The sequence below is a fragment of the Oncorhynchus kisutch genome, linkage group LG6 (genome assembly GCF_002021735.2).
Source record: "Oncorhynchus kisutch isolate 150728-3 linkage group LG6, Okis_V2, whole genome shotgun sequence".
Taxonomy (NCBI): Eukaryota; Metazoa; Chordata; class Actinopteri; order Salmoniformes; family Salmonidae; genus Oncorhynchus; species Oncorhynchus kisutch.
This window is the reverse complement of record NC_034179.2, coordinates 15,346,641-15,370,940: the sequence shown is the minus strand read 5'-3', so window position 1 is coordinate 15,370,940 and position 24,300 is coordinate 15,346,641. Positions and strand designations below refer to the sequence as shown.

The following is a 24,300-nucleotide window of genomic DNA, read 5'->3' as shown; positions in this document are numbered from 1 at the left end:
TGTACCTGAGGCTTGATTAGAAACGTTGTTTGACTTGTTAGGACGAAGTTTATTGCTAACCTTTTGGATTCCTTTGTCTGCATGATCAACGAGTGGAACGGGTGGATTACTGAAAAAAACCGCACCAACTAAAATGACTTTTTTGGGATATAAAGAAAGACTTTATCGAACAAAACGCCAATTTGTTGTGTAGCTGGCACCCTTGGGATTGCAAACAGAGGAAGATCTTCAAAGGTAAGTGATTTATTTTATCGCTATTTCAGATTTTTGTGACGCCTCTGTGGTTTGGAAGATGTTTTTAATGCTGGCGGAAGGGGGCGCTGTCTTCAGGTAATCTTATGGTATGCTTTCGCCATAAAGCCTTTTTGAAATATTACAAAGATTAACAAGAAGTTAAGCTTTTAAACGATGTAAGACACTTGTATTTTCATGAATGTTCAATATTACAAATTTTGTATTTAGAATTTCGCACTCTGCAATTTCACTGTATGTTGTCGAGGTGGGTCGCTAGCGTCCCACTTAGCCCAAAGAGGTTTTAAAGGAACAGTGAACTTTGTGTATGTAAACTTCTGACCCACTGGAATTACGATACAGTGAATTATAAGTGAAATAATCTGTCTGTAAACAATTGTTGGAAAAATTACTTGTATCATGCACAAAGTAGATGTTCTAACCGACTTTCCAAAACTATAGTTTGTTAACAAGAAATGTGTGGAGTGGTTGAAAAATGAGTTTTAATGACTCCAACCTAAGTGTATGTAAACTTCCGACTTCAACTGTATCTGGAATGGAATGCCCCCCTCTGGTGTTGTGCCCATCCCTCTCCCCTCCTTGAAATGAAATATAGCGAGCAACAAGCACGTCGCAAACAATGTTCCGCTAAGGTAGATATTCGATGTGACATTTTTTCTTTACGTTTCTCTTAGCGACCAATGACCATGCATTGCATTGCATTAAGCTGGCCCAATGAAACAAGCTAGTTAAAGTAGATTATTTTGCAGAGACAACTAGGATATTTTGCAGAATTTATCAGTAGCTAGGTTTCCATCTAATTGGCGACAGATTTTCACGCGAATATTCTAGAATCTGCATGAAGAAAATGTGCATTTTCCCACCAGTGGTGTTTCCACCAAATGAACTTGTTGAGGATAACATAATCAGTGCGTGAGTAAGTAGTGCACACAACATGTACTTTTCCACTTATGCTTTCATGTACCAAATACAAATCTAAAGTTCAATGTGCTTCCATCGCATTTACAACTCTACCAATAGTTTTGCCACAACAACTGTTGCATTGAATAGCAAATGTGCCTAATCTCGTTCTGGCACCTGCACTCTTGCCAACATCTTGCAGATACAGTGCATGTAGGCTGTGCAGGTTGGCTAATCTCCATGAGATTATTATGGATAAGAACGAGAACATTTTTAATTGTCAAATGGCAATCAAGCATCAATCATCTTGTCACCAGAATAAGACACTTAATATTTATTGGAAAGCATCATCAAGCTCATCACTGTGCACTTTCACCACCCTGTGAAGTTCGTAATTTATTTCATCTGTAGCCTAATAAACTGCACAGTTTCATGAGTTGTAGTGGGAGAAGAACGCACCATATCACATGACTCCAAGTTTACTTTGATATGATGGTTGTTATATCAATATTTGCACATACAGACGTTTTCACCACCAATTCCTGCATCTCCTTCCACCCGCCATGTGGAACAGACAAATTATGTTGGCATTTATAAAATTACACCGTTTCCATCACCTGTCGTGATTTTATTTTATACGATATGACTTTACACGCATAAAAACTGTGAATGGAAATGTGGTTAATGCTGTGCACACTTCATATAAATGGTGCACTGTGCAATGTCTGCATCATCGAACAAACAGTTGCTAGCATTGACCTTTAACTCACCATTGTAAAAACGTTTTTAAAAATACATTTAAAAAAGTTGGTGTATTAGTGACATGGCATTGCATTAAACTGGCCAAACGAAACAAGCAAGTTGAATAGATTTCACCTAAATAACTATGATATATTGCTGAATACCTCAACAGCTATATGCACCAGTGTATATGCACGCTATTCATTCATTGGTGTGCATCAGTGAAAAATCAGAGTAGCTTGCATTTCAATTGAACCTCAACTGCCCCCTTGAAGTAAAATAAAAATCATAATATGGAAATAGAGCTACTAAGGTTTTGTTGTGGTGGTGTGATGTAATCCATGCACTCATTGGAATCTACATCATATTTAACTGGTTGACTCAATGAACAAGCTAGATCTGGCTAGATCTAGTTACTTGATACTGTAATGAACACAAGGGGAGACAGAGAGCTGGTTTCAAGCGCAGGGCGCAGAAGGTGTTTATTGCAAAGAACCACAGGAGGAGGCAGGAAGCTGGGTCCAGGGGCAGGCAGAAGGTCATACATAGGGGGTCCAAAAGGGCAACAGTACAGGCAAGGAAAAGGCTAGTAATGTAGTCTGGGAGATCAGGCAATAGGTAGATAACAGGAAATCTGATAGGCTAAAGTACAGGCAGGGAATAGGCATCGTTAGTGAGGCAGGCAAAAACTATCATACATGGGAGGAGTAATTCACAGGAAACCCAGCACTCTGAAAGCAATGTGTCACCTAACAAACAATACCTCACAATGATGGGTGCAAATAACTGAACTAAATAGTGTGTGATAGTGACATACAGGTGTGTGAACAGGTGATTAGAATGCAGGTGATTAGGATCTGGAGTGAGCTGCATTCAGGGGATCTTGGTGTCTGAGAGTGTGAGCTAGAAAGTGGGCTGGAAAGTGAGCTGCGTCCAGGGGGTGTGAGTTGGAAGCAGACATTACAGCTACGTAATCTCTCCTACCAGCCAGCTTGCTCTCGGTCTGGATGTTTGGTTTCAGAGCGCATCAGAACAGGATTTGGTAGTCTATGGCAGGCGCAGAGAAAATAGACACTAGACACCACTTTTAATGGGCTGATCTCTGTCCATCACCAGGCATGTAGCACCTCCCCTCTTTGTGGATTTCAATGCGCAAGCATTGCAAGTAATGGGCCAAGCAAAGAAGTGAGTTTGGGAAATCGGAAAGTATGCGTCAGAATCAATTGGGCTCTCGACAAAATAATGTGGTCGCTGTGATAGAACATTTACTTTGATTGGCGATCTCAGCTATTTTTCAATGTCCCATCTCATACAGTTGTAGCAGGCTTTCTCCCTCTCCATTTTAAATGTAGGCTCAGTGAAATGACATTGCCACAAGCAGCACCGGAGATATTGAGATGAACTAGATGCAACACAGTCACACACATTAACACTCTTCTTGTTGTGGAAATTGACCCACTAAGCTGTTTACTTTCGGCTTCTATGTCATATCGCTGAGCCTACCTTTAACCACACACCTTTCAAGTCTCACTTTGAGGCACAGTGTTAGCAGGCTCTATGCGGCAGAAATTCGAGCCTGGGAGGTGACTTGCTACGTGCACAATCATATTCACAGTGTGAGGGAGTGAGTAGTGAGTCTCAGCCTAGTCTGTCTCCACATGCCACCGCCAGGTAAAATAAATGGTCCAGATATTCACCTTTTTTTTGGGCATCATCTTAAAAGAAAAGTAAGTTAGTAGCACGCACATCGCCCCTAGGAACTTCTGTCCCACTGAGCTGAAACTTCTGTCCCACTGAGCTATGGACACTGCACAGCTCAGGCTGAGTGGAAGACAGTAGATCAGAGGGGGGATGGAAACTGTCATTCTATACAGCAGGCCAGGTATAGCACTTATTTGGTCATGTCATTTAAAATCTTGAAAGAATCATGTAGGGAAAGGGGGATACCTAGTCAGTTCAACTGAAATGTGTCTTCCGCATTTAACCTAACCCCTCTGCAACAGAGAGCTTTCGGTTACTGGTCTAACACTCCTACCCGCCAGGTTACCTGCCACCCCATGTAGACCGAGTTAAGTGTGATTGCTGAGCAACTCAGCTATAAATGTGCCCTTTCAAAGTAAACTTCGTAGATTATCCAAAAACACAGGACATTGTTCACTGTCTCAAGTGTCCTTGTCTGCTGTGATTGGATGTGAGAGAGGCAAGAGACTGTGAGGAGAGGGAAGTCAATGCTGGCAAGGGCAGCAGCAGTGTTGATCTACAGGTGAGAGAGTGAGTGACTAAGATTACTTATCCTGTAATGTGAAAATAAACAGTCACAAAACTGTGTGTTCCCTGTCAAGGGAATATATCTATATATATTTGTATATATACTTTACTGATGTTGATAGTGGTAAAAAAAATACAAATTTGGCTTCCTTTGGAAACCAGTCATGTACAGCATACACATAACATCAACCTGTGCACTCTCTGACTTCAGTGATCATCACATACTTTTACCTGGGTTAAAATAGATTCAATGGAACTAGGCCCTGCATTTTCAATGTACATAGCTTGATTGAATCACGTAGATTTGGACAAATGTGATTTTTAATAGAGCAACTGACTGTAAATGTGTCTTTTAAAGTACACTTTATAGGTTATCCAGTAACACAGGACATTGTTCACTGTCTCTGTCTAGCTCACCGTATGTCCTTGCCTGCTGTGATTGGGTGCTAGAGAGGCAAGCAACCGTAAGAAGGGGTCAGTGCATGCAGGAGCAGCGGCAGGGTTGGTATAGAGGTGAGTGAGAGGAGAGTTATTCTCAAAAAGTGGAAAAAAGGAGTCTCACAAAACTGGAGTCCCTTTCAAGGTGTATATACAGTATTGTACTGATGTATGACGGTGGCAAAATGTTGGCATATGATGATCAACCTCTCCACAACTCCAATCACATCTACAAATCATATTTGTTTTACCCTGCATCATTATAATAAAACTGTCTTCATCTTCTGTGTCTTCTTAATATTTGCAGTGAATTACCTTCATTAATGATGGTGACGACTTACCCTTTCACTTATCCTTCCACTTAGTGTTTTCAGAATACCCTTACATATACCCCTCAAAATGCCCCTGAAGAGAAGCATAATAAGTCATGTCAAACTGTGTTTCCTGGGGAGGATCCATGGACCCCCCTCTAACCGCCCCACCACCACAATCGTGTCCCTAGTGTAGTCATTTCTAAAATACTTTATTGCTACAGTATGTTGAAAAATTCATTTGTATTGCCAAGAGTAGTATAGTAAAGTTATTATATAACTAACTTTGCCTCATATGACTGAGGAGAACACATAGCCGCATTGATGAAGTGGGTTCTGAAGAATGGTTTCAGTAAAAGATAAACAGATTAATAAGAAATGTAATACTGAAGCTCTCTTTCTCATGTTTTGCTGGCAAACACTTAGATCTACTCTATGAATAATGAGCGTAGTTAACCTCTCTGATCCTAACTTATGTGGCTAATAAGACATGGAAATATTACTGTGTCCTATTATTGGTCCTCTCTTCCAGCTCTCTGTCTGCGTCCCAAATGTATGGGTGTGGGCCCTGGCCAAAAGTAGTGCACTAAATAGGGAATAGGGTGGTATTTGGGACAAATACCCTAATGGGGTCATCACCCTGGAAGTGCCCTACTCACGATTCCATCCTCCCATTAAAGTTGACAATCTGGTTGGCGGTTCAAACTCCAAAATAATGGTGAAATACCTAATTAACATAGAATTTGCTAACTATTATTGTGGGATCGATAGGAGCCAGTCCAGTAGTTGGGTTGACATGAGAGGTATGGTTGCACACTGTATAGATAGAAGCCAGCTCCCTTTTACACTGGCTAGCATCAGTTGGCCCTAAATATGCGGTTACAGCAATGTGTGTGGCCAGCAGCAATCGATAACCACATGACTTATTCAGTACCCATCCTGAGCCTTTCTCATAAGAGTAATGGGGACTGTTTCCCCCTCCAGTCACCTGCCTATTGTAAAGGAAATCAATGGAACCCACTTCAACTGAAACTTAAAATGAAAAGTGAGGTCTGAGGTCTGAGGTGGCATTGGAATTTTCAAAAATGAAGAGCTGTGTGCGATACTACAGTGATTTAAAAATATATATTTTTTGACCTAAGTTTATACTATAGCATTTTACGTCTGTCTTGGAGTGAAATGTACTTTCTTATCATTCTTGCATAATTTGAAAGGGTGAGAAGCATCTTCAGTGTCTTTAAAGCAGGTTGACGTTTATTGGAATGAGTGTTGTCCTGGAGGCAGAACTGAGATTCCTCTAGATAGGCCAACTGCAAAGGCAAAATTTGCTATATTGTCAAAATTCCTGAAAAGAAAAATGTGCTTTTTGGTCTTAATTTAAGTTTAGGGTTTGGCATTAGGGTTAGCAGTGAGGTTAAGGTTAGGGTTAAGGTTAAGGTTAGGTTTAAAATCTGATTTTATGACTTTGTGGCTATGCCAGCTAGTGACCACGCTGCAGAGCTGTCTCTAGAACAAGATTCATAATGAAAAATGCTAACTTGCGTCTTTAAAGAGGGAGGATGAGCCATGCGTCTGGTGAAGTAGAGCATTAAGCCCAACAAATTGCACTGCCTCCCTGCTGAGGAAGCTCAGTATGCTGCATCTCATTTGTGTGTGTGTGTGTGTGTGTGTGTGTGTGTGTGTGTGTGTGTATGATAAAGCTCATGAAGCAGCATCTCATTTGTGTGTGTGTGTGTGTGTGTGTATGATAAAGCTCATGAAGCAGCATCTCATTTGTGTGTGTGTGTGTGTGTGTGTGTATGATAAAGCTCATGAAGCAGCATCTCATTTGCTCCTGGAGTGAGGTATCCCTTTGAAATATACCCAGAGTCAAGGAGCACATCTCTCCATTGCATGCCCCCTGTCTGAAAAGCCTTTGCTCCTGGAGAGAGAAAGAGAGTGAACAACACTCATCCCTAAAACTTCAACTTACTAAACCCTGTCTGAGGAAACAAAAAAAACACACTAGGACTTTTGACCGATACTGATGCTAGACTGCTGCTGTCATCGACTGTCATCGACTAACTGGGAAGACTAGCATCTGGAGTTTAAAAATCCTTAAAAAGGGTTTTCGGATTTATCAGAATATGTGCAGACACTTTTTGCTTAGTACTTTTTATAATATGCATAGTCAAACTGCGAGTACATGAGAGTACTGTAGTTGTTAAATACATTAATTTAATTGACAATCTTTCAAATTTTCTCCTCCTCACGTCAGCTAAAATTATCCGAATGTAATTTAGTACAGAAAGCAAGAAACAAGGATGGTAACACTAAAAAGCAGCTACATCTAATAATTACCTCAGTCAACAGTACAGAGCTAAGCTGAGCTGTTCCTGCCTTCCGGTGTTTCATCTATTATTCATTGATAGTGAAAGGACTCTTATGAGTCGGCTACATGGTGTACTGGTCTGCATCTGAAATGGCTCCCTATATAGTGTGCTACATTTGACCAGGGCCCTTGTCTAGGCTCTGCCACAAGCTTCCACCTCGCCACAACGTGAGCCTGGGAGCCGAGGGTAGCCCTGGTAAAACGTAGCACACTATACAGTGAAAAGGGTGCCAATATGTGCCATTTTATACACAGCCATCATGGTCTTGTCCCACGGACTTACCCGGATGTTGTCCTCCTGGCGGTACTGTTTCCAGTTGCAGCCCGTGTCGCTGAACATGAGGAGGAAGGAGGAGACCCAGTCTGAGCTGCCATAGCGACCCTGCGTGGCCACGGCTGTGATCTCTGTCCGCTCCCCCAGGTCCACCTCCAACCATTGGTACTTATTAGACTCCACAGGAGCCCAGCCTCCAGCACCTGCAGGAAAAACCGCACAGAGATACCACATATTATAACTCTTTGGGAAGGTTTCTCTGACACAGATTAAGCCTAATAGTGAACTAAAGAGCATTTTCAATGGAGATTATCCAAGATGTAATTTATTGTTAATAATAATAATAATAATCTATTAATAGATTGTTGCGCAGCATTGTGCCTCTCAAAATAAAGTGTTAACGTGAACCATTTAAGAGGAGCACATGCGTAAGACATAATCAGTGTACACATACAGTACAGTGTACAGTACATGATCAGTACAGTGTATATGCTCAGTGGGAATGAAGCAGTACAGTGTATATCCTCAGTGGGAATGAAGCAGTACAGTGTATATCCTCAGTGGGAATGAATCAGTACAGTGTATATGCTCAGTGGGAATGAAGCAGTACAGTGTATATCCTCAGTGGGAATGAACCAGTACAGTGTATATCCTCAGTAGGGATGAAGCAGTACAGTGCATATCCTCAGTGGGAATGAAGCAGTACAGTGTATATCCTCAGTAGGGATGAAGCAGTACAGTGTATATCCTCAGTAGGGATGAAGCAGTACAGTGCATATCTTCAGTGGGAATGAAGCAGTACAGTGTATATCCTCAGTAGGGATGAAGCAGTACAGTGCATATCTTCAGTGGGAATGAAGCAGTACAGTGCATATCCTCAGTAGGGATGAAGCAGTACAGTGCATATCTTCAGTGGGAATGAAGCAGTACAGTGTATATCCTCAGTAGGGATGAAGCAGTACAGTGTACATCCTCAGTGGGAATGAAGCAGTACAGTGTATATCCTCAGTGGGAATGAAGCAGTACAGTGTATATCCTCAGTGGGAATGAAGCAGTACAGTGTATATCTTCAGTGGGATTGAAGCAGTACAGTGCATATCCTCAGTGGGATTGAAGCAGTACAGTGCATATCCTCAGTGGGAATGAAGCAGTACAGTGTATATCCTCAGTGGGAATGAAGCAGTACAGTGCATATCCTCAGTGGGAATGAAGCAGTACAGTGCATATCCTCAGTGGGAATGAAGCAGTACAGTGTATATCCTCAGTGGGAATGAAGCAGTACAGTGCATATCCTCAGTGGGAATGAAGCAGTACAATGTACATCCTCAGTGGGAATGAAGCAGTACAGTGTATATCATCAGTGGGAATGAAGCAGTACAGTGCATATCCTCAGTAGGGATGAAGCAGTACAGTGTATATCCTCAGTGGGAATGAAGCAGTACAGTGCATATCCTCAGTGGGAATGAACCAGTACAGTGTATATCCTCAGTAGGGATGAAGCAGTACAGTGCATATCCTCAGTGGGAATGAAGCAGTACAGTGTATATCCTCAGTGGGAATGAAGCAGTACAGTGCATATCCTCAGTGGGAATGAAGCAGTACAGTGTATATCATCAGTTGGAATGAAGCAGTACAGTGCATATCCTCAGTGGGAATGAAGCAGTACAGTGTATATCCTCAGTGGGAATGAAGCAGTACAGTGTATATCCTCAGTGGGAATGAAGCAGTACAGTGCATATCCTCCGTGGGAATGAACCAGTACAGTGTATATCCTCAGTAGGGATGAAGCAGTACAGTGTATATCCTCAGTGGGAATGAAGCAGTACAGTGTATATCCTCAGTGGGAATGAAGCAGTACAGTGTATATCTTCAGTGGGATTGAAGCAGTACAGTGCATATCCTCAGTGGGACTGAAGCAGTACAGTGCATATCCTCAGTGGGAATGAAGCAGTACAGTGTATATCCTCAGTGGGAATGAAGCAGTACAGTGCATATCCTCAGTGGGAATGAAGCAGTACAGTGCATATCCTCAGTGGGAATGAAGCAGTACAGTGTATATCCTCAGTGGGAATGAAGCAGTACAATGTACATCCTCAGTGGGAATGAAGCAGTACAGTGTATATCCTCAGTAGGGATGAAGCAGTACAGTGTATATCCTCAGTGGGAATGAAGCAGTACAATGTACATCCTCAGTGGGAATGAAGCAGTACAGTGTATATCATCAGTGGGAATGAAGCAGTACAGTGTATAATCTCAGTGGGAATGAAGCAGTACAGTGTATATCCTCAGTGGGAATGAAGCAGTACAATGTACATCCTCAGTGGGAATGAAGCAGTACAGTGTATATCCTCAGTAGGGATGAAGCAGTACAGTGTACATCCTCAGTGGGAATGAAGCAGTACAATGTACATCCTCAGTGGGAATGAAGCAGTACAGTGTATATCCTCATTGGGAATGAAGCAGTACAGTGTATTTCATCAGTGGGAATGAAGCAGTACAGTGTACATCCTCAGTGGGAATGAAGCAGTACAGTGTATATCCTCAGTGGGAATGAAGCAGTACAGTGTATATCCTCAGTAGGGATGAAGCAGTACAGTGTACATCCTCAGTGGGAATGAAGCAGTACAGTGTATATCATCAGTGGGAATGAAGCAGTACAGTGTACATCCTCAGTGGGAATGAAGCAGTACAATGTACATCCTCAGTGGGAATGAAGCAGTACAGTGCATATCCTCAGTGGGAATGAAGGAGTGCAGTGTATATCCTCAGTGGGAATGAAGCAGTACAGTGTATATCCTCAGTGTGAATGAAGCAGTACAATGTACATCCTCAGTGGGAATGAAGCAGTACAGTGTATATCCTCAGTAGGGATGAAGCAGTACAGTGTATATCCTCAGTGGGAATGAAGCAGTACAGTGCATATCCTCAGTGGGACTGAAGCAGTACAGTGCATATCCTCAGTGGGAATGAAGCAGTACAGTGTATATCCTCAGTGGGAATGAAGCAGTACAGTGCATATCCTCAGTGGGAATGAAGCAGTACAGTGCATATCCTCAGTGGGAATGAAGCAGTACAGTGTATATCCTCAGTGGGAATGAAGCAGTACAATGTACATCCTCAGTGGGAATGAAGCAGTACAGTGTATATCCTCAGTAGGGATGAAGCAGTACAGTGTATATCCTCAGTGGGAATGAAGCAGTACAATGTACATCCTCAGTGGGAATGAAGCAGTACAGTGTATATCATCAGTGGGAATGAAGCAGTACAGTGTATATCCTCAGTGGGAATGAAGCAGTACAGTGTATATCCTCAGTAGGGATGAAGCAGTACAGTGCATATCCTCAGTGGGAATGAACCAGTACAGTGTATATCCTCAGTAGGGATGAAGCAGTACAGTGTACATCCTCAGTGGAATGAAGCAGTACAGTGTATATCCTCAGTGGGAATGAAGCAGTACAGTGTATATCCTCAGTGGGAATGAAGCAGTACAGTGTATATCTTCAGTGGGATTGAAGCAGTACAGTGCATATCCTCAGTGGGATTGAAGCAGTACAGTGCATATCCTCAGTGGGAATGAAGCAGTACAGTGTATATCCTCAGTGGGAATGAAGCAGTACAGTGCATATCCTCAGTGGGAATGAAGCAGTACAGTGCATATCCTCAGTGGGAATGAAGCAGTACAGTGTATATCCTCAGTGGGAATGAAGCAGTACAGTGCATATCCTCAGTGGGAATGAAGCAGTACAATGTACATCCTCAGTGGGAATGAAGCAGTACAGTGTATATCATCAGTGGGAATGAAGCAGTACAGTGCATATCCTCAGTAGGGATGAAGCAGTACAGTGTATATCCTCAGTGGGAATGAAGCAGTACAGTGCATATCCTCAGTGGGAATGAACCAGTACAGTGTATATCCTCAGTAGGGATGAAGCAGTACAGTGCATATCCTCAGTGGGAATGAAGCAGTACAGTGTATATCCTCAGTGGGAATGAAGCAGTACAGTGCATATCCTCAGTGGGAATGAAGCAGTACAGTGTATATCATCAGTGGGAATGAAGCAGTACAGTGCATATCCTCAGTGGGAATGAAGCAGTACAGTGTATATCCTCAGTGGGAATGAAGCAGTACAGTGTATATCCTCAGTGGGAATGAAGCAGTACAGTGCATATCCTCCGTGGGAATGAACCAGTACAGTGTATATCCTCATTAGGGATGAAGCAGTACAGTGTATATCCTCAGTGGGAATGAAGCAGTACAGTGTATATCCTCAGTGGGAATGAAGCAGTACAGTGTATATCTTCAGTGGGATTGAAGCAGTACAGTGCATATCCTCAGTGGGACTGAAGCAGTACAGTGCATATCCTCAGTGGGAATGAAGCAGTACAGTGTATATCCTCAGTGGGAATGAAGCAGTACAGTGCATATCCTCAGTGGGAATGAAGCAGTACAGTGCATATCCTCAGTGGGAATGAAGCAGTACAGTGTATATCCTCAGTGGGAATGAAGCAGTACAATGTACATCCTCAGTGGGAATGAAGCAGTACAGTGTATATCCTCAGTAAGGATGAAGCAGTACGTGTATATCCTCAGTGGTAATGAAGCAGTACAATGTACATCCTCAGTGGGAATGAAGCAGTACAGTGTATATCATCAGTGGGAATGAAGCAGTACAGTGTATATCCTCAGTGGGAATGAAGCATTACAGTGTATATCCTCAGTGGGAATGAAGCAGTACAATGTACATCCTCAGTGGGAATGAAGCAGTACAGTGTATATCCTCAGTGGGAATGAAGCAGTACAGTGCATATCCTCAGTAGGGATGAAGCAGTACAGTGTACATCCTCAGTGGGAATGAAGCAGTACAATGTACATCCTCAGTGGGAAGAAGCAGTACAGTGTATATCCTCAGTGGGAATGAAGCAGTACAGTGTATATCATCAGTGGGAATGAAGCAGTACAGTGTACATCCTCAGTGGGAATGAAGCAGTACAGTGTATATCCTCAGTGGGAATGAAGCAGTACAGTGTATATCCTCAGTAGGGATGAAGCAGTACAGTGTACATCCTCAGTGGGAATGAAGCAGTACAGTGTATATCATCAGTGGGAATGAAGCAGTACAGTGTACATCCTCAGTGGGAATGAAGCAGTACAATGTACATCCTCAGTGGGAATGAAGCAGTACAGTGCATATCCTCAGTGGGAATGAAGCAGTACAGTGTATATCCTCAGTGGGAATGAAGCAGTACAGTGTATATCCTCAGTGTGAATGAAGCAGTACAATGTACATCCTCAGTGGGAATGAAGCAGTACAGTGCATATCCTCAGTGGGAATGAAGCAGTACAATGTACATCCTCAGTGGGAATGAAGCAGTACAGTGTATATCCTCAGTAGGGATGAAGCAGTACAGTGTACATCCTCAGTGGGAATGAAGCAGCACAATGTACATCCTCAGTGGGAATGAAGCAGTACAGTGTATATCCTCAGTAGGGATGAAGCAGTACAGTGTACATCCTCAGTGGGAATGAAGCAGTACAGTGTATATCATCAGTGGGAATGAAGCAGTACAGTGTACATCCTCAGTGGGAATGAAGCAGTACAATGTACATCCTCAGTGGGAATGAAGCAGTACAGTGCATATCCTCAGTGGGAATGAAGCAGTACAGTGTATATCCTCAGTGGGAATGAAGCAGTACAGTGTATATCCTCAGTGTGAATGAAGCAGTACAATGTACATCCTCAGTGGGAATGAAGCAGTACAGTGTATATCCTCAGTAGGGATGAAGCAGTACAGTGTATATCCTCAGTGGGAATGAAGCAGTACAGTGTATATCCTCAGTAGGGATGAAGCAGTACAGTGCATATCCTCAGTGGGAATGAACCAGTACAGTGTATATCCTCAGTGGGAATGAACCAGTACAGTGTATATCCTCAGTAGGGATGAAGTAGTACAGTGCATATCCTCAGTGGGAATGAAGCAGTACAGTGTATATCCTCAGTGGGAATGAAGCAGTACACTGCATATCCTCAGTGGGAATGAACCAGTACAGTGTATATCCTCAGTAGGGATGAAGCAGTACAGTGTATATCATCAGTGGGATTGAAGCAGCCTTGCACTGCGAGACCTAACCTGAAAACATCTACATCCATTACAGAGCTGGTGGCAAAACGAGGATGCATGATCCGCCAGCAGGTACTGTGCACACAGTAATACTTGAGAAATGTGTCATTGACATTCAGGGCCATTTTGTGAGCAGGAGTCACTCTCCGTTGTATGATGGAAGAAGAGCAGTTTCGATCATGCAACTAGTTAAAATGTGCAGAAAGTGTCCAAGTCTCTCACATTAAAGTAACCACTCAAACTGGAGCTCTGCATGGTCATGACTGCAGTAGTTTATATAGTCAATCCCCTAAAAAGACACTTGTCAAGTGCAGTACCATTAGCTGCTTTTTGCGGGGAAGATTTTACTTGCAATGACTATGATATATGATGGTTGTCTTACCTACCTTAGTTGAATGTACCGACTAAGTGGCTTTAGAAAAGAGCGTCTGGTAAATGACCAAACGTTCATGTTAATGTAGATAGAAGAAAAATAGAGCAATCTGATCAACAGAGAAACATGAAACATGAAACATCACAACAGGTTGTGGAACAGGAACAGGCATTTGGCTTCTGCAAGAGCCAGGAGGAGGGAGAGAGGGAAGCCAGCCGGATAGAGACATGAGGAGGAGGGAGAGAGGAAAGCCAGTCGGATAGAGACATGAGGAGAAGTGATGAAATGGCACTCTGTAGAATGGAGACGCCGCCGTGAGAAAGGAGGTACGACAGGATGAGAAGTGTGCTAATGTCTGTGAGAGAAGGGAAGCATAAAGTGCTGAGTCGGGCCAAAGTGCAGCCTCAGAGCCCCGGACGCCAGATGGACAGAACGGGAGCAGAGCTGTCTAGAGGAGGTGCCCAGGCTTCCAGCAGGGTCGGCACAAAGACAGAACACAAGACAGCTAGAGGGCCTAGCACAGAAATGACTCATACCGCAGCTGCCAATAGAAATGCCCCAATAAGCTGCAGCATGCCTTACTCTATACAGAGAGAGAACACACATAGCCTTTTAAGCACCCAACACAAAGACACCGAGGTTAAAGACTATTTAACATTTGGTACCAAGTTGATGTCATCTAACTAAGCTGACGCAAATAGTCTCCAGGAACCCCACAGGGACTTAGGGACCAGATTCCACTGATTATCCACCCTTAATATTCCTACTTTACCGTTTATATAACCGTCTGTTGGTTGTACTCACACTACTGTCTGGTCCGGGTTAAGGCAACAAGCTGCCTGTATAGGTTGGTATTTAGGACATGAGGCAGTGAAAGGCCTGGTTTAATAAGTACTTAACTTTAGTAGCAGACAGACATTGCCATTGACACAGCGATGAGAGGGAGAGCGAACACTTTGACCTTTGTTCATTACTGGTGATGGAATAGAGAGCAGAGAGAGCATGTAGGGGAGATAAAGAGGAGCAGAATTCACAATACCAGGAGGGTATCCAGCTATGAAGACTCTGGCCCTGGTCAAAAGTAGTGCACTACATAGGGGAAAAGTAAAGCACTATAATAACCGGGTGCCATTTGGGACGCAAACCAGAGACAGAATAAAGGGGTGTTTTTTTTTCAAGCAATTAACACATTCATATTTTTATTCTGTCTTGAAAATGGGCAATTATTAGCTACCACGGGAAGGCTAATGGCTCCTAATGGTTGCTGGGAAGGCCTGTATGGGGTTGCGTTCCAAATGAAACCCTATTCCATATTTAGTGCAATCAATGGACCAGGGCTCAAAAGTAGTGCACTAGATAGGGAATATGATGCCATTTGGGACATATCCCTGGATTCCCATTGTGTTCTCCCTCTGTCTGCAGTGCTGTCTGTTCAAATCAAGGAAATCTCCCCTGATTTTCTCTTTAGTCCCTGACTGGAACGGACAGGGCTGCTGCTTTTCCCACTGTGCATGGTTATTAGGGTTAATGTAGGGTCAGGAACGTGGTCATTATACCACCGCTGTGCTGCTGCCCATTCAAAGAAACACATCATATACAGTGTATTCAGACATTCATATTCCTTCACTTATTCCACATTTGTTGGTGTTACAGCATGAATTCAAAATGGATTAAAAAATAAATAATAATTTAAATCACCCGCCTACACACAATACCCCATAATGACAAAGTGAAAACATGTTTTTAGAAACTTTTGCAAATGTATTTAAAATGAAATAGAGAGATCTCATTTCCATAATTATCCACACCCAATGTTGAAATTGGGAAATTGGGAAATCATTGGGAAATTGAAAAAAATATGGAACTACCCAGATTCTGCCTAGAGCTGGCTGTCCGACCAAACTGAGCAACCGGGCAAGAAGGACCTTGGCCAGGGAGGTGACTAAAAACCTAATGACCACTTTGACAGAACTACAGAGTTCCTTGGTTGAGATGGGAGAACCTGCCACAAGGACAACAGCACTTCACCAATCTGGGCTTTAAGGGAGAGTGGCCAGATGGAAGCCTATCCTGAGAAAAAGGCACATGACAGCAAGCCTGGAAAAAGAAACATGAAAGACCCTGAGATAAGGCAAAATATTCTGTGGTCTGATGAGACAAATGTAACTCTTTGGCATGAATGTAAAACACTGTCTGGAGAAAACCAGGGACAGCTCTTCACCCATCTAACACCATCCCTACCGTGAAGCATAAGGGTGGCAGCATCATGCTATGGGGATGCTTTTCAGCGGCAGGGACTGGGAGACTGGTAAGGATAGAGGGAACAATGACTGGAGCCAGATACAGGCAAATCCTTGATCAGAACCTGCTTCAGAGGCAAATTACCTTAGACTGGTGCAAAGGTTACTGTTCCAACAGCACAATGACCCCAAGCATACAGCCAAAGCAACGCTGGAATGGCTTCAGAACAACAATGGGAAAGTACTTGAGTGGCACAGCCAAAGCCAGACTTAAATCCCATTGAAAATCTGTGGATAGACTTGAACATCACTGTTAACCACCACCCCACATCTAACTTAACAATGCTTCAGTAAATCTGCATAAAAGAATGGGAGAAAAAACCCAAATCCAGATGTGCAAAGCTGATACAGACATACCCAAGACGACTCAAAGCTGCAATCACCGCCAAAGTATTGATTCAGGGGTGTGAACACTTATTTACATTTGATATTTCTGCATTTGATTTTCAATAAATTTGCAAAAATGTTTTCATGTTTTCACTTTGTTATTAGGGGATATTGTGTGTAGATGGGTGAGAAAACAAATATATTTAAACAATTTTTAATTCAGGCTGTAACAGAACATTTGGAATAAGTCAAGGGGTATGAATATTTTCTGAAGGCACTGTATCTGACTAAAGGTCTGAAAATATAAACATTATCAGTGGCATCTAATAATTTGTCCATAATCAACACTGACTATGAGTTTTTCGTAGGCAACAGTTTTTTTTGTTGTGTTTTTTTCAGTGACAAATTGTGGTACATTTCTCTAATGCCATATCTACTACCCAGCGGAAAAAACTTGTTGAAATAATGTCATCACAACCTTGTAAACTGGTTAAAATGATGTTATGATTTCAACCAGCTTTGCCTTGTCAGAAGTACCCCACAGAGAGAGCCATGGTTGGTTACCACACTGAGTGGAATCACACAGTACTGCAAACACTTTCATTTTCTAAGGTTCTACAAAATACAACTTTTCTTTTCTTCACAGATCAGTGGTGAATTCCATCACGAGTCACCAATGTAGCTGTAAGGTTTCTAAATTGAATAATCCCTTTACTCTCTGTTCCAATAAATCTCTACCATCTGTCTTTAGATTTGGTCATATTGTGTATGACAGGCCTTCCAACCAGGAAGATAAAATCACTCAGACTTTTCTCCTCTTCCTGTCATGGGGTGCATCCAAAATGGCACCCTATTTCAGGTATCATCCACTAGATTGGGCCGCAGGACCATTTTCTTCTTGAGCGGATGGACAGGAGGCTGGAACATAATTATAACATCATTTGTAGACTGTACATGTATCCACAAGAAGCCCAAACAGATGTAATACTTGACTAAAACACAATTTCAACCTTACTTACATGTATTTTTTCTAACTGTTATTTAACTAGGCAAGTCAGTTAAGAAGAATTTCTTATTTTCAATGACGGCCTGGGAACAGTGGGATAACTGCCTTGTTCAGGGGCAGAACAACAGATTTTTACCTTGTCAGCTCAGGGATTTGATCTTGCAATCTTTCGGTTTTTAGTCAAACGCTCTAACCTCTAGGCTACCTGCCGTCCTGTATATGACCACAAATATATTTATTAATACGTTGGAACATGTTTCTGGTGTTTATACAGTCTTATGTCCAACAATTAATTAATAAATAAATATATTTTGGTTAACAAATATATACATATTTTAAATATTATTGGCACCTAGTTTTCAATATTTTGTCCACCCTCCCCTTGCGTGGGTAAAGGCACTTTTATCATGTTTAATGAGATTGGAGAACACATTGGGAGGGATCTTAGACCATTCCTCCACACAGAATCTTTCCAGATCCTTGATGTCCTTCGGTCTGTGCTTGTGGACTGCCCTGTTCAATTCAAACCACTGGTTACCAATGAGGGTCAAGTCTCGAGACTGAGATGGCCATTGCTAATGTTGATTTTGTGGTCAATAAACCATTTTCTTTGTGGATTTTGATGTGTGCTTGGGGTCATTGACTTGCTGGAAGATCCACTCGGGGTGAGATCTTGCATGGAGCCCCAGATCAAGGGAGATTATCAGTGGTCTTGTATGTCTTCCATTTCCTAATAATTGCTCCCACAGTTGATTTCTTCAAACCAAGCTGCTTACCTATTGCAGATTCAGTCTTCCTAGCCTGGTGCAGGTCTACAATTTTGTTTCTGGTGTCCTTTGACAGCTCTTTGGTCTTGGCCATAGTGTAGTTTGGAGTGTGACTGTTTGAGGTTGTGGACAGGTGTCTTTTATACTGATAACAAGTTCAAACAGGTGCCATTAATACAGGTAACAAGTAGAGGACAGAGGAGCCTCTTAAAGAAGTTACAGGTCTGTGAAGGCCAGAAATCTTGCTTGTTTGTAGGTGACCAAATACTTATTTTCCACCATAATTTGCAAATAAATTCATAAAGAATGCTACAATGTGATTTTCTGGATTTCTCATTTTGTATGTCATAGTTAAAGTGTACCTAGGATGAAAATTACAGGCCTCTCTCATCTTTTAAGTGGGAGAACTTGCACAATTGGTGGCTGACTAAATACTTTTTTGCCCCACTGTATATTCTATTTAAAACAAAATATAAAACACCATTACATATCTACAATACAAAATGTATAATACCACCATAGAACAATATTACAATGTACGTGTGTGTAGTGTGCGTATGCTAGCGTGTGTGTACGTATGCATGTCTGTACCTGTGTGTGTGTGTGTGTCTCTTCACAGTCCTCGCTGTTCCATAAGATATTTGTAACTATTTTTTAAAGAGATTCTACTGTTTGCATCAGTTACCTGATGTAGAATAGAGTTCCATGTAGTCATGGATCTACACTATGTAGCACTGAGCACCATAGTCTGTTCTGGACTTGGGGATTGTGAAGGGAACTCTAGTGACATGTCTTGTATGGTATGCATGGGTGTCCAAGCTGTGTGCTAGTAGTTTAAAACCTCTTAAGGATCCACCCCTTTTTTTAAATTTTCGCCTAAAATGACATACCCAAATCTATCTGCCTGTAGCTCAGGCGTTGAAGCAAAGACATGCATATTCTTGATACATTTTAAAGGAAACACTTTGAAGTTTGTGGAAATGTGAAATGAATGTAAGAGAATATAACACATTCAATCTGGTAAAAGAAAATCCAAAGAAAAAAAACAACAGTTTAAAAATAAAATAAAAATTGTACAAACATCTTTGAAATGCAAGAGAAATGCCATCATATATTATTCCAGCCTAGGCGCAATTTTGGCCACTAGATGGCAGCAGTGTATGTGCAAAGTTTTAGACTGAGCCAATGAACCATTGCATGTGTATTCAATTTTGTATCAAGACTGCCCAAATGTACCTAATTGGTTTATTAATAACTTTTCAAGTTCATAACTGTGCATAACTCCTGAAACAATAGCATGGTATTCTTTCACTGTAATAGCTACTGTAAATTGGACATTAACAAGAATTTAAGCTTTCTGCCAATATCAGATATATTCTATGTCCTGGGAAATGTTCTTGTTACTTACAACCTCATGCTAATCTCATTAGCCTATGTTAGCTCAACGGTCCCTTGAGAGACCCACCGATCCTGAAGAAGTTTAAAACAGACAGCTCAGTGCATTCAGCTTGTCAACACTTCTTACAAAAACAAGTAGTGATGAAGTAAATCTCTCCTCCACTTTGAGCCATGAGAGATTGACATGCATATCATTAATGTTAGGTACTGTACCCGTGTACATTTAAGGGCCAGCTGTGCTGCTCTGTTCTCAGCCAGTTGTAATTTTCCTACATCCTTTGTGGCACCTGACCACACGACTGGAAAGTAGTCCAGGTGAGACAAAACTAGGGCCCGTAGGACCTGCCTTGTTGATAGTGTTGTTAAGAAGGCAGAGCAGCGCTTTATTGTGGACAGACTTCTCCCCATCTTAGCTAATGTTGTATCTACATGTTTTGACCATGATAGTTTACAATCCAGGGTTACTGCAGGCAGTTTAGTCACCTCAATTTGCTCAATTTTCACATTATTCATTATACAATTTAGTTGAGGTTTAGGGATTAGTGAATTATTTGTCCCAAATAAAATGCTTTTAGTTTTTCAAATATTTAGGACTAACTTATTCCTTGGCACCCATTCTGAAACTAACTTTGTTAATTGTTGCAGTCATTTCAGTCGCTGTAGTAGTTGACATGTATCGTGTTAAACAGATAAGATGACGCTGACAGAAAGGGCTGCCTCGCTTCTAGTCCTTAGGAAACTCTGCAGTATTTCGTTTTTTTTGGTATTATTTCTTATATTGTTAACCCAGAAAATCTTAAGTGTTATTACACACAGCTGGAAAGAACTATTGAATATCAGAGCAACAGGGTAGCCTAGGGCGCAGGGTAGCCTAGTTAGAGCGGTGGACTAGTAACCGGAAGGTTGCAAGTTCAAACCCCCGAGCTGACAAGGTACAAATCTGTCGTTCTGCCCCTGAACAGGCAGTTAACCCACTAGGCCGTCATTGAAAATAAGGATTTGTTCTTAACTGACTTGCCTGGTTAAATAAAAGGTCAAATAAAATAAATAAAAACGTCAACTTATCAGCATTACGACTAGGAATACAACTTTCCCGAAGCGGATCCTTTGTCCAAACCACCCAGGGCATTTGAACAGATTCCAGGGGCTGACCAAAAACAACGCCGCTGGAGAAGATGTAGACTGAGCGGTCTTCTGGTCAGACTTCGGAGGCCACACCACCCACCGCTTCCAAGTATATTCGCTAGATAACAAGGTAGACAAAATTAGGGCAAAGGTTGCTTTCCGGAGAGACATCTTACTCTGTTTCATGGAAACATGGCTCTTTCTGGATATGCTGTCGTAGTCGGTACAGCCACCAACTACTAAACATCTCTCCGGGGAGAATAGGGGCGGGGCAGTATGTTTCATGATTAACGACTCATGGTGTAATTGTAACAACATACTGGAACTCAAGTCCTTTGTTCACCTGACCTAGAATTCCTCAATCAAATGCTCACTGTATTATCCCCCAAGGGAATTCTCCTTGGTTATTGTCACAGCCGTGTATATCCCCCCTCAAACAGAAACCACAACAGCCCTCAAGGAACTTCACTGGGATTCATGCAAACTGGAAACCATAAATCCAGAGGCTGCATTTATTGTAGCTGGCGATTTAAACAAAGCAAATTTGAGAACAAGGCTACCTAAATTCTATCAGCATATTGAGAGTAGCACTTGCGCTGGAAAAACACTGGATCTGTCACACCCTGATCTGTTTCACCTGTCCTTGTGATTGTCTCCACCCCCTTCAGGTGTTACTTATTTTCCCTGGTGTATTTACCCCTGTGTTTCCTGTCTCTCTGTGCCAGTTCATCTTGTATGTTCAAGTCAACCAGCGTGTTTTTCCTGTGCTGCTGCTTTTCTATTCTCGTTTACTAGTCCTCACGGTTTCGACTCCATTCCCGTCTGCCTGACCATTCTGCCTGCCCTGACCTCGAGCCTGCATGCCATTCTGTACCTCTGGAATTCTGAATTGGTTTTGACCTTTTGCCTGTCTATGACCAATCTCTTGCCTACCCCTTTAAGATTGTTAATAAACATCTTGGACTCTAACCATCTGCCTCCTGTGTCAGCATCTGGGTCTCGCCTTGAGCCCTTATAGGATCACTGCTACTCTAACTTTCACGATGCAAAAAAGGCCCTCCCCCGCCCTCCTTTCGGAAAATCTGACCACGTCTCCATTTTGCTCCTCCCTTCCTATGGCAGACACTCAAAAGGATGTAACCGTGCTAAGGACTATTCATTGCAGGACTGACCAATCGGAATCCACGCTTCAAGAATGTTTTGATCACACGGACTGGGACATATACTGGCTAGCCTCAGAGAATAATATTGACGTATACGCTGATTTGGTGAGTGAGTTTATAAGGAAGTGTATAGGAGATGTTGTACCTACTACGACTATTCAAACCTACCCTAACCAAAAACTGTGGATAGATGGCGGCATTCGTGCAAAACTGAAAGTGCAAACCACTGCATTTAACCATGGAAAGGTGACTGGGGATATGGCCGAATACAAACGGTGTAGTTATTCCTTCCGCAAGGCAAACAAACAAGCGAAATGTCAGAATAGCGACAAAGTGATGTCGCAATTCAATGAGACGGACATGAGACATATGTGGCAGGGTCTATAGACAATCACGGACTACAAAATGAAAATCAGACACGTCACGGACACCGACGTCTTGATTCTAGACAAACTAAACACTTTCTTTGCCCGCTTTGTGGATAATACAGTGCCACCAACGTGACCCGCTAACAAGAACTGTGGGCTCTCCTTCTCCGTGGCCTATGTAAATAAGACATTGAAGCGTGTTAACCCTCGCAAGGCTGCCGGCCTAGACGGCATCCCTAGCCGCGTCCTCAGAGCATGTGCAGACCAGCTGGCTGGTGTGTTTTTACAAACATATTCAATCTCTCCCTATCCCAGTCTGCTGTCCCCACATGCTTCAAGATGGCCACCATTGTTCCTGTACCCAAGAAGGCAAAGGTAACTGAACTAAATTACTATCGCACCGCAGCACTCACTTCTGTCATCATGAAGTGCTTTGAGAGGCTAGTCAAGGATCATATAACCTCCACCTTACCGGTCACCCTGGACCCACTGTCTCAGCCTCCAGTATTTATGCTGCAGTAGTTTATGTGTCGGGGGGCTAGGGTCAGTTTGTTATATCTGGAGTACTTCTCCTGTCCTATTCGGTGTCCTGTGTGAATCTACGTGTGCGTTCTCTAATTCTCTCCTTCTCTCTTTCTTTCTCTCTCTCGGAGGACCTGAGCCCTAGGACCATGCCCCAGGATTACCTGACATGATGACTCCTTGCTGTCCCCAGTCCACCTGGCCGTGCTGCTGCTCCAGTTTCAACTGTTCTGCCTTCTTATTATTCGAACATGCTGGTCATTTATGAACATTTGAACATCTTGGCCATGTTCTGTTATAATCTCCACCCGGCACAGCCAGAAGAGGACTGGCCACCCCACATATGCTCTCTCTAATTCTCTATTTTTTTCTCTCTCTCAGAGGACCAGAGCCCTAGGACCATGCCCCAGGACTACCTGACATGATGACTCCTTGCTGTCCCCAGTCCATCTGACCGTGCTGCTGCTCCAGTTTCAACTGTTCTGTCTTATTATTATACGACCATGCTGGTCATTTATGAACATTTGAACATCTTGGCCATGTTCTGTTATAATCTCCACCCGGCACAGCCAGAAGAGGACTGGCCACCCCACATAGCCTGGTTCCTCTCTAGGTTTCTTCCTAGGTTTTGGCCTTTCTAGGGAGTTTTTCCTAGCCACCGTGCTTCTACACCTGCATTGCTTGCTGTTTGGGGTTTTAGGCTGGGTTTCTGTACAGCACTTTGAGATATCAGCTGATGTACAAAGGGCTATATACATAAATTTGATTTGATTTGATTTGATTTGACTTCAATTTGCTTACCGCCACAATAGGTCCACAGATGATACAATCACCATCACACTGCACACTGCCCTATCCCATCTGGACAAGAGAAATACCCATGTAAGAATGCTGTTTATTGACTATAGCTCAGGATGCAACACCATAGTACCCTCCAAGCTCATCATTCAGTCTGAGGCCCTGGGTTTCAACCCCGCCCTGCGCAATTGGGTCCTGGACTTCCTGACGGGCTGCCCCCAGGTGGTGAAGGTAGGAAACAACACCTCCACTTTTCTGATCTTCAACACGGTGGCCCCACAAGGGTGCATGCTCAGCCCCCTCCTGTACTGCCTGTTCACCATGACTGCGTGGCCATGCACGCTTCCAACTCAATCATCAAGTTTGCAGATGACACAACAGTAGTAGGCTTGATTACCAATAACAAGACAGCCTACAAGGAGGTGGTGAGGGTACTCAGAGTATGGTGTCAGGAAAACAACCTCACTCAATGTCAACA

General features: G+C 42.6%; 1 protein-coding gene across 2 annotated transcripts in view; it reads right to left on the bottom strand.

Annotated features, from left to right (window-relative positions):
- cntnap3 (contactin associated protein family member 3) overlaps nucleotides 1-24,300 on the bottom strand; it is a 216,530-nt gene that overhangs the window by 153,798 nt on the left and 38,432 nt on the right. For both annotated transcript variants that reach the window (XM_020484881.2, XM_031826267.1), the window contains exon 3: nucleotides 7,565-7,758. In XM_020484881.2, the coding sequence (XP_020340470.1) occupies nucleotides 7,565-7,758 (194 nt within the window). The remainder of the gene's footprint in view (nucleotides 1-7,564; nucleotides 7,759-24,300) is intronic.